Source organism: Salvia hispanica, chromosome 5 (assembly GCF_029641045.1).
Source record: "Salvia hispanica isolate PSC_SH4W2 chromosome 5, Shi_PSC_v1, whole genome shotgun sequence".
Taxonomy (NCBI): Eukaryota; Viridiplantae; Streptophyta; class Magnoliopsida; order Lamiales; family Lamiaceae; genus Salvia; species Salvia hispanica.
Genome location: NC_142696.1, coordinates 39,256,355 through 39,267,534, shown reverse-complemented (window position 1 = coordinate 39,267,534; position 11,180 = coordinate 39,256,355). Strand labels below are relative to the sequence as shown.

At 36.8% G+C, this 11,180-nt stretch overlaps 4 protein-coding genes and 1 pseudogene across 4 annotated transcripts; 4 read left to right on the top strand and 1 right to left on the bottom strand.

Moving 5' to 3' along the window:
* Positions 1 to 3,957: 3,957 nt before the first annotated feature.
* On the top strand, positions 3,958 to 4,500 carry LOC148926821 (auxin-responsive protein SAUR21 pseudogene; annotated as a pseudogene).
* Positions 4,501 to 5,426: 926 nt separating this feature from the next.
* LOC125200384 (auxin-induced protein 15A-like) lies at positions 5,427 to 6,123 on the bottom strand. Its single transcript, XM_048098032.2, has one exon. The coding sequence runs from the start codon at positions 5,807 to 5,809 to the stop codon at positions 5,543 to 5,545; it is 267 nt and encodes an 88-aa protein (XP_047953989.2). The 5' UTR covers positions 5,810 to 6,123; the 3' UTR covers positions 5,427 to 5,542.
* A 362-nt stretch (positions 6,124 to 6,485) lies between these two features.
* On the top strand, positions 6,486 to 6,994 carry LOC125200383 (auxin-responsive protein SAUR21-like). The gene has a single exon (XM_048098031.2). The coding sequence runs from the start codon at positions 6,613 to 6,615 to the stop codon at positions 6,889 to 6,891; it is 279 nt and encodes a 92-aa protein (XP_047953988.1). The 5' UTR covers positions 6,486 to 6,612; the 3' UTR covers positions 6,892 to 6,994.
* A 1,393-nt stretch (positions 6,995 to 8,387) lies between these two features.
* On the top strand, positions 8,388 to 8,962 carry LOC125190828 (auxin-induced protein 15A-like). The gene has a single exon (XM_048088232.2). It carries the CDS (start codon positions 8,430 to 8,432, stop codon positions 8,844 to 8,846), a length of 417 nt encoding a protein of 138 aa, XP_047944189.2. The 5' UTR covers positions 8,388 to 8,429; the 3' UTR covers positions 8,847 to 8,962.
* Positions 8,963 to 10,292: 1,330 nt separating this feature from the next.
* Positions 10,293 to 10,780, top strand: LOC148926820 (auxin-induced protein 15A-like). Its single transcript, XM_089058428.1, has one exon. It carries the CDS (start codon positions 10,386 to 10,388, stop codon positions 10,653 to 10,655), a length of 270 nt encoding a protein of 89 aa, XP_088914554.1. The 5' UTR covers positions 10,293 to 10,385; the 3' UTR covers positions 10,656 to 10,780.
* The last annotated feature ends 400 nt before the right edge of the window (positions 10,781 to 11,180 follow it).

The following is an 11,180-nucleotide window of genomic DNA, read 5'->3' as shown; positions in this document are numbered from 1 at the left end:
TAGTGGATGCAGTTTCCATATTTGTTCAAGAAAGAGCTGGTTTGAGAATCTCACAGAATCTGAAGGATCAGTTCTACTTGGGAATGATCAGAGCTGCACAGTGAGGGGAGTTGGCAATATCAGATTGAAGCTCCATGATGGCTCCATCAAACTCCTGACTCAAGTAAGATTTATTCCGGATATTAAAAGAAATCTTATATCTCTTGGCATGCTAGAGTCTAAAGGTTATAAATTCCAATCAGAAAAGGGATTCATGGTTGTTTCTTTCAAGAATCAGGATATTATGGTAGCTGAAAGGAAAAATAGCATTTATTATCTAGTTGCAGATACTGTTGTTGTTGGTACTCTGAATTCTGCAGTGAGAGATGATATTATGGTATGGCATAAGAGACTTGGGCATATCAGTGAGGGGGCCATGAGAGAATTAATCAAGAAAAATGTGATTATGGTTGATCTATCTCAGAGGCTGGATAAGTGTGAATATTGTATTCTGGGCAAAAGCAAGAAATTACCTTTCAAAGCAGGCAAGCACACTTCAGATTCAATACTTCAATATGCCCATTGTGACCTCTGGGGGCCAGCTCAACCAGCCACAATGGGAGGTGGCAGATACTTCATGTCAATTATAGATGACTTCTCCAGAAAAGTATGGGTGTTCATACTTAAAGAAAAGTCACAGGCCTTTCAGAAATTTAAGGAATGGTGTGTTGAGATGAAGCTGAGGAAAGGCACAATGCTCAAGTGTCTTAGGACTGACAATGGACTAGAGTTCCTGTCAAATGAGTTTGAGAGTTTCTGCAAGGATAATGGCATCTTAAGACATAGAACTGCCCCTGCAAATCCTCAACAGAACGGGGTGGCCGAGCGCATGAATAGAACCTTGCTGGAGAAGGTTAGGTGCATGCTCTTGGCATCCGGAATGCCAAAGGAGTTTTGGGGAGAGGCTGTGACTACAGCTGCTGCTCTAATAAACAGATCACCATGCTCAGCTATAAAAAATGAGACTCCAGACTCAAGGTGGCATGGAGGCAATGGAAGCTACAGTGAACTGAGGGTTTTTGGATGTAGGGCATATGCACACACCAAGCAAGGGAAGCTCAATCCCAGGGCCATCAAGTGTGTGATGATAGGGTATCAGAAGGGTGCTAAAGCTTACAGACTTTGGTGCACTGAGAAGGGAAATCAGAAAGTTGTTATCAGTCGAGATGTGGTTTTTCATGAGGACCACATGCCATATTTGAGTGATCAGAATGAAACTGATGCACAAAGAGCAGCTATTTTCGACCAGCAGCTCCAAAAGGAATCTGAATCAGACATGGCAGGCAGTTCTGGAGCAAATGAAGACGAAGAGGTCACGAATCAAGGTGGAGATCATGAACTTAATTCACCTCAGGATAATCAGAATAATCTAGTTGGGTACATGCTAACAAGAGATAGAGTTAGAAGAGAAGTCAAGAGACCATCTAAATTCAGTGATTATGATATGAGTTTTTTTGCCCTATATGTTGCTGAAGTCATAGAGTACTATGAGCCTGCCAACTATAATGAAGCTATGATGAGTAAAGAAAGCAAAAATTGGCTTAAGGCCATGAGAGAGGAGATAGAATCTTTGTTGAAGAACTGTACTTGGGTATTGGTGACTGACCCGAAGACACAGAAAGTCATCAGCTGTAAATGGATCTTTAAAAAGAAAATAGAAGTAGCAGATGTTGAGAGGATCAGATTTAAGGCTAGGCTAGTAGCCCGGAGATTCACTCAAGAAGAAGGGATTGATTACAATGAAGTCTTTTCCCCTGTAGTCAAGCACAGCTCCATAAGAATCTTGTTAGCTCTTGTTGCAAAGTATGACTGGGAGTTGCAGCAATTTGATGTGAAGACAGCTTTTTTACATGGAGATCTTGAAGAGACAATATACATGCAACAACCAGAAGGATTCATAGTGCCAGGGAATGAAGGAAAGGTTTGCCTACTAAAGAAGAGTATCTATGGATTGAAGCAAAGTAGCAGACAATGGTATATAAAGTTTGATGAGCATATGATGTCTGTTGGTTTCCGAATGTCCCAATATGATAGCTGTGTATACATTAAAGAAAGGAATGGAGTTGATGTTGCTTTTCTCCTACTATATGTAGACGATATGTTGGTGGCTAGCTCTAGCAAGAAGGAAATCCAAGAAGTTAAGGCAGAACTGGAATCCAAGTTTGAAATGAAAGATTTGAGCAATGCTAAGAGGATACTTGGTATGGATATCATCAGTCAAAAAGAGAATTAAGATTGACTCAGTTTGATTACATCCAGAGAGTGCTGACTAGGTTTCAGATGAATGATGCTAAACCGGTGTCAACTCCATTGGCAAATCACTTCAAGTTGAGCATGGATCAGAGACCTAAAGATGACAAGGATAGGGAAGAACTGGGCAAAATACCGTATGCAAGTATCCTAGGCAGCGTTATGTACACTATGTTGTGCACAAGACCAGACTTGGCGCAGGCAATCAGTGTAACCAGCCGCTTTATGTCAGATCATGGCCGAGAGCATTGGGTTGCCCTCAAATGGCTACTGAGATTCTTGAAGGGTGCTGCAAATGTTGGCCTGGTATATAGGTCAATATCTGATGTTCAAGGTGGAGGGCTTGAAGGTTTTTGTGACTCTGATTTTGCTTCTAACAGAGATAATAGAAGATCGCAGATGTGTTCAACCTTTATGGCACTGCTGTTAGTTGGAAGTCGGGATTGCAAAGTGTGGTAGCTCTCTCCACCACGGAAGCTGAATACATTGCAATGACTGAAGCAGTAAAAGAAGCAATGTAGGGAATCCTTGAGGATTTTGGGGAAGTTCAAACCACAGTCTGCATCAACTGTGACAGTAGTAGTGCATTGTGTCTTGCAAAGCACCAAGTATTTCATGAAAGGAGCAAGCATATAGACGTGAGAATGCATTTCATCAGGGATGAAATCCAGAAAGGGAAGGTTGTTGTGGTGAAGATTTCTACAGACCATAATGCAGCTGACATGATGACTAAACCTTTACCAGCTTTGAAGTTCAGGTACTGTCAAGAGCTGGTGGGGCTCTCTGAGTAAAGTTCAAGAAGAAAGGAGTGATGGGGGAGAAGTGTTCACTACTGATGTCATGGTTAAGGTGGAGTTTGTTATATATGTAACCATGAATCAGCAGGTGACACGTGGAAGATGAGGTGTCAAAGTTGCTGACTGGATTTGTTGAGTTGGTTAAACTCATTCCAACGATGCATATATAAGAAAGGAATAAGCTGCAGAGTTTTCAGTTAGAATACACACACATCATCAAACACATCATAAGGAGGGGAAGAAGCATCGACAAGAGAGAGTTTTTTGATTCTTCATGAGAGTTGGAGAGTTGATACTCATTTGTACTGTGCGATTCTTGAGTGAAGAAGTGTATGAGAGTTGTAATCTGATATCATAGTGAATTTTCTCCTCTGTCCGTGGACGTAGGCTCATTGAGCCGAACCACGTAATTCGTCGTGCATCTTCACTTGCTTTCTTGGTTTTCTTGTTTCAATCGCAAGCTCCAACTTCAACAGGGAGAATCTCAAATCGATCAAAATTCATGATATTTACGACCAAGTTTTTAAGTTCGTGGGAAAATTCAGAATTCGGCCATAGTTAGTGATGTTAGCTAAAACAACTGATTTCATACATTAAAATCATTAATACTGTTAATTTTTTGAACTGTACTTCACATATATATCTTCCTAAAATCTAGTAAGTACTTTATAGCGTTATAGAACAAAAAAAAAAATGGTCCACATTTGAAGAAATGAACAGGTCATGGGATATGCTTTGTGCAACTATTTGATTTATGGGGTGCATTTGGTTTTTATGTGGGGAAAATGAGGTCTACATTGCAAGAGTTAGTTGGCAGACAAATCCATGTGATAATCCATTTGCTTATGTTTCCCAACTCTCATATCCATTATTTTGCTAACCATTCTCTATTTCCAAATGGATGCAATATTTCTATCCCACCTATATATACAACACTTCTCAACTCAACCCATCAAACAGATTCTTTGCCTTTCTTCTTGTTAATTACTTTCATAACCACTCTTCTCATTCTAACTTGAAAAGGGTTCAAACAATGGCCATTCGCCAGATTCTCAGACGGTCATTGTCTAGTGAAAGAAGGACGGCTGAAGTTCCAAAGGGGCTTGTTGCTGTCTATGTTGGTGATGATGAAAAGAAACGCTTTGTGATTCCGGTTGTGTACTTGAACCATCCTTATTTTCAAGATCTGTTGTTTCAAGCTGAGGAAGAATTCGGGTTCAATCACCCGATGGGTGGCCTCACCATTCCTTGTAGCGAAGACTTATTTGTAGATTTCATCTTTGGTTTGATCAGAAGATGATTTATAGCAATAGTGTTTTAGAAATAGAACTTTGTAGATTACAGAATGTAGCCAATGAGAATACATAGAAATGTACCTGAAGTATATTATTAGTGAGAAACTTTGTTTCCCTAATTTATATGGTTCTCCAAAACAATCAAAATGTTCTGATAAACATACAACACAAACTAGTAAATAAGTTTTGATGCTGTTATATCTCAAAATTAATCTGCATCTGCCTCAATCACAAGTTGGCATATGTTCTAACACACAATCATTTTTTAGAACTATTTGTGATTCATGAGATTTCTAGTAATGGAGTTTATGTAATCAATCAATCTCGGCTTAATTAAATTAAAAATACTTTTAACTGTTTTTTTATTCTTATTATCACTACAAACAACACCAGCAAAGATAAGGTCTAATTTGGAGATGCTTTCACTCTTCAAAGTTGCTAAAGAAGATAGATAGAATTTGACAAGTGGTAGCAATGGAGTTAATGTAATTAATCAATGTCTAATAACTCCACTGTTTAGGGAATAAGTGAGAGAGTAGGGGCCATAAAAGCACATGCATTTGTCTTTTCCATATTTTCTTCTCTTAGTATCATTTTCTACAAGATTTCCAACTTAGGCAGATAAGAACGCGCTTAACTTAATTTTCGAGCATTATAAGTGAAAATAGACATTAAAGTTTGTTATGTGAGGGGCCTTGTTGCCAATTGTTGCTATAGTAAATTTTAATATGTTAATAGAAACTCTCTGCTAACTTCTTTGTTCTTCCAATTTGTGTGTGCTTCTTTTCTTTTTTCTGAAAAAAAAAGTTTGAAGTAAAAAAATGTAAGTATGGTTGTTATAGTAAAAATCTTGATCACAATTATTCTTGAGCACACAGAATCTTGCTTAACTTAAAAATCTCTGTTGACAGATCATATGATACCTTTCACATTGTTATATCAGTTCCTGATTCAAATAATCTAATTTGAATCAATTATACTACTATAATATATCAAACTGATTTCATTTCTTTTGCAGATTTTGATTGTTTAAGAAGAACATGGGTTTAAGGTAACAAAAGTTTCTCAATGATATATTTCATATACTCTCATTGGATACAATTTCTAAGAGCTTCTAGTCTAGTCTACAAAATTCTACTCCTAAAACAGCTATGCTAGAAATCATCTACTGCTCAAATCAGAGATGAAATCTACAAATAAATCCTCGCTGCAAGGGATGGTGAGTCCACCCATCGGGTGATTGAACCCGAATTCTTCCTCAGCTTGAAACAACAATTCTTGGAATGAAGGATGGTTCAAGTATGCGACTGGAATCACAAATCGCTTCTTCTCATTATCACCAACATAGACGGCAACGTGCCCTTTTGGAACTTCAGCTGACCTTCTTTCGTTGGACAAAGACCGTCTTAGAATCTGACGAATGGCCATTGTGTAAAACTTTTCTCGAGTTATAAGAATGAGAAGAATAGTTATGAAGGAAATCAAAAATCAAGAAAGATAAGAATGTATTGAAAGGCTTGTTGATGGTTGGACTTGAGAAATGTGTTGTATATATAGATGCACAAGAAATGCTTGTGTGTCCCTTTGGAAATCACAGAAATGTGGACAAGTGTAGGCTATGAATTATGAAGAAACACAAGCACATGAGAAATCACATGGATTTGTCCATCAATGTTTAAGCAATAACATGAAGTTTTTTGATGAATTGAATGCATTGTTTGTTTGTTGCCATAGTTGGTAGGGTAGAATTATCTCACACCACATATATATCTGTTGTTGCAATGCTTCAATAAAATCTCTAGACAAAATCCATATGCTTGTGTTTTCAACTTAGGCCCATTTTGCATATCTACCTGTGTTTTCTTAAAAGTTAATATATACACCACTCTTTCTTCTGTCCAAAGATGCATCAAATTTCATTATGTGGCCATGGCTTGTTGCAATAGTTGGTTGGGTAGAATTATCTCACACCACATAATATATGTCTTGTTGCTTCAACAGAATCTTCAAGACAAATCCATGTGCTTGTGCTTTCAACTTAGGCATCATGCCCCATTTGCATATCTACTTGTTATCTTCATTTTTCATTTCGATATACCATTTCTGAATAGTCTATATATACACAACAAATTTCTTCATTGCAGCCATCATCAACTCTTTCACCCTATAAACTTGAGGTTATTCTCTCCCAGAAAAAGTTGCTCATTTCAGCTCAGTTTCATACTACAAGAATGGCCGTGCGACAAATGCTGAGACGGTCTTTATCTAGCGAGAGAAGATCAGCTTCCTCAAGAAATGAGGTCTCAAAGGGCCATGTTGCTGTCTATGTAGGGGAGAGTGAGAAGAAGCGTTTTGTTGTTCCACTCTCGTACTTGAACCATCCCTCGTTTCAAGAGTTGTTATTTCAAGCTGAAGAGGAATTCGGGTTCCATCACCCCATGGGCGGCCTCACCATCCCTTGCAGCCAAGACACATTCATTGACGTCGTCTCTAGCTTGAGAAGCACATGATATGTAGTAGCAATGGTTTAGGAAAAGCACATTTTTGTAGATCAAACTTTAGAAATGTATGTAGTGACAAGAATGAATATACTTAGCCATTTTCGATGCAAAACTATTGGGTTATTTCTTGAAAGCCGTCTCCATGGATTTCTTCAACTTCCATAATCTGAAACTTGTAATCGATATGAAAGAAGTTTAGATGCTATTATCACTCAAACTTATCTGCATCTGTCTGAACCGATTCAAGAAAAGATTACGGCTGTGACTTCAAAAATGTAATCGTATATATTCTAGAATAAAGTCCAAAATTGGTCATCTACACTTGTCTGTAAAGAATTTTTGATTCTACACTTTAGGTGTTTAGTTTCTGGCCCTAAACAGCTTGTCTTGGTCCATATTCTCGGCAGCCTAGCCGTGGCAGAAAAGGGATGACCATATAACATTCTAAATTGAAAAAATAGTTTGTAATTTGTTGCCTAGCATCAAGAATATTTTATCAGAATTATTTATATTCTTAAATTTTTTCCAAATATGAAAATCACACATTATTAGTATTTTATTTTTTTAATAAAAAGGAAGGATAGTTTATAAGGCAAAACCATGTGATTCTACCTGCACAGATATCCAAATCAAGTGTCCCACTTGAATAATCTTCACCTAAATCTGAAATATGATGTATGCCTTAATTTTCAACTGTATTGCGTTTATTGAAAATGGTATACTTATTAACAAAGCTGCAACATTACAAGATAATAACTGAGAAACAGCATATATGTACGTAAATGACCGGTTTCTCACACGACAACTGTCCATCATAAGCCTTCACTCTTCATATTGTTATCAGCCTTGCTAGTTTGTAGAAAGCATCAATTATCATAAGACCTAACCCTCATAACAGTGCTTCTATTGGCTAATTTCATATTTTGGTGTCTACTAAAATATGAAATCCATGTCATCTTAGTTTCGTGTCTACTAACTCATGGTTGAGCTGATTGTAACATATCATTAATACGGTTGAATTTTTGAACTGTACTTCACATATATATCTTCTTAAAATATACTCCCTCTGTCCACCATTAGGAGTCTCATTTCTCAATGGCACGGGTTTTAAGAAATGTTAAAAAAAGTATGTGGAAAATAGTTAGTGGAATAGGGGTCCCACTTGTATATATTAGTTTTAAATGAAATGTGAGTGGAGTGAGTTAGTGGAAGGTGGAACCTTATTACCATTTATGGTAAAAGTGAACCGGGACTCTTATTCGCGGACGGACTAAAATGGAAAAACGGGACTCCTATTCACGGACGGAGGGAGTATACTTTATAGCGTTATAGAAATAAAACAATTATAGTCCACATTTGAAGAAATGAACAGGTCATGGGATATGTATTGTGCAACTATTTGACTTCTGTGGTGCATTTGGTTTATGTGGGGCAGATGAGGTCTACATTGCAAGACTTAGTTTACAGACAAATCCATGTGATGATCCATTGGCTTATGTTTCCCAACTCTCATATCCATTATTTTGCTAATCATTCTCTATTTCCAAATGGATGCAATATTTCTATTCCACCTATATATACAACACTTATCTCAACTTCAACCCATCAACAAGCCTTCAACAGATTCTCTACCTTTCTTGACTTTGATTTCTTTCATAACTCCTCATCTCTTTCTAACTTCAAAAAAGGTTCATACAATGGCCATTCGCCAGATTCTCAGACGGTCATTGTCTAGTGAAAGAAGGTCGGCTGAAGTTCCAAAGGGGCATGTTGCAGTCTATGTCGGTGATAATGAAAAGAAGCGCTTTGTGATTCCAGTCGTGTACTTGAACCATCCTTCGTTTCAAGAATTGCTTTATCAAGCGGAGGAAGAATTCGGGTTCAATCACCCGATGGGTGGCCTCACCATCCCTTGCAGCGAGGATTTATTTGTGGATGTCATCTCTGGTTTGAGTAGGAGATGATTTATAGCAATAGTGTTTTAGAAATAGAACTTTGTAGATTACAAAATGTAGCCAATGAGGATACATCGAAATGTACATGAAGTATACTATTGAGAAACTTTTGTTTCCTTAATTCATATGGCTTTCTTAAACAACCAAAATCTTCTGATAAACATGCAACAGAAACTAAATAAGTTTGGATGCTGTTATATCTTAAAATTAATCTGCATTTTCCTCAATCACAAGTTGGTATATGTTTTAACACAATCATTTTTTAGAACTATTGATTGTTAGAATACATTTCTAGTAATGTAGTTTATGTAATTAGTCAATCTTGGCTGAATTGAATTAAAGATACTTTACTTCTTTTGATTCATATTATCACTACAGACAACATGAACAAAGATAAGGTCTGATTTGGAGATGCTTTCACCCCTCAAAGTTGCTAACTAAGATAGATATAAATGAGACAAGTGGTAGTAATGGAGTTTTATGTAATCAATCAATGTCTAATAACTCCAGCTGTTTGGGCCATAAAAGCACATGCATTTGACTTTTCCATGTTTTCTTCTCTCTTAGTATCATTTTCTACAAGACTTCCGACTTAGGCAGATAAGAACGCGCTCAACTTAATTTTCGAGCTTTAGAGGTGAAAATAGACATTAAGTTTGTTATGTGAGGGGCCTTGTTGCCAATTGTTTATAGTAAATTTTAATCTGTTAATAGAAACTCTCTGCTAACTTCTTCTGTTCTTCCAATTTGTGTGTGCTTCTTTTCTTTTTCTGAAAAAAAAAAAATTTGAAATAAAAAAATGTATATATGGTTGTTATAGTAAAAATCTTGATGACAATTATTCTTGAGCACACAAAATCTTGCTTACCTTAAAAATCTCAATTGACATATCATATGATACCTCTCACATTGTTAATCAGTTCTTGATTCAAATAAGATTATTTAAATCAATTATAATATATCAAAATCAAGAAAAGGTGACTGTTAGTTACACCTTCTCATGATCAAGAGAAATAATAAACTTAAAAAATTAGTAATAAAGAATTAGTTAGCAAATCTCATTCATTGTCTAAACATGATGTTTCTATGTTTTCATAAGTCTTGCAGAAACCTAACCACTCGGGCTGATACTTTTGCACCTGTAAGGATCTGAGTACGAGTTCCATCACAGCCGAGCTCACATGGTGGGCCGGCCGAGAGATGAGCAGATTCATTGAGCCTTGAGAGGTCGAAATAAGACATCAAATGTTGGTACCAGCTTGCCAAAGTAGGGCCATTGCCGAGGACCGTTCTGCTAGAGTTGGTAGGAAACAATGATTCTTGATCACACAAATGCAAAATCTTTGCAAATGATTCAAGACAAACCATGTGATTTCTCATATGCTTATGTTTCTCTAATTTTTCTTTTTCAAGAATGTAGCCTTATAGTTTCACCTATATATACATCACATTTCTTGATCATCACAACCAACACATTGACTGAGCAAAAATCACTCTCCAAGTTTTCACACATTTTAGAAGAAAAAATCATTAATTCATACAACAACAATGGTGCCCATTCGCCAAATGTTGAGACGAACTCTATCCAACGAGAGGAGATCAGCTGAGGTTCCAAAGGGGCACTGTGCTGTCTACGTTGGAGAGAATGAGAAGAGACGGTTCGTCATCCCTGTGTCGTACTTGAACCACCCCTCCTTTCAAGAACTGCTGCTCCAAGCCGAGGAAGAATTCGGGTTCCATCATCCAACCGGTGGCCTCACCATCCCTTGCAGCGAGGATTTGTTCCTCGATCTGACATCCCAATTGAGTAGATCATGAAGATCACAGTTTTACTACTATTTTTAGAAGAAATGTAAATACTCTTTCAGTAGGAAAATAATAGAAATGTAAAGGCTGATTCATTTTTGGAGATCATTAATTGGTATGGGATGCTTTGATTTCAACTGTTACAACTTACAAGTCATATTCTCTTGTGCAACTTTGTACAAACAAACCAAGAATTAGTAGCACAAATGTCATTCTTTGGCATATGCTACTTTAATTCATCGTTATGAGTCATGTTTTCTTTTGCAACTTTTTACAACTCAAGTCTCTCAAGCATATAAGAAATGAACTTAAGGTTTATTTGTTTGGTGTAACATAATATTTATTATTCTAAATGACAATTTCTCCTTAAAATGTTAGTAAATTTCTGATTCTAGTATTCGTAGCCAAAATTCTTCTTATAAAACTTAAAAATGCCATGTCTGATATATATTGATTTTTACATAAGGCCCATTTCTTGTTAGAATGTAAAAACAAATAATAAACCTGAGTTAGACTTTGATTGCTAATAGAAACTCA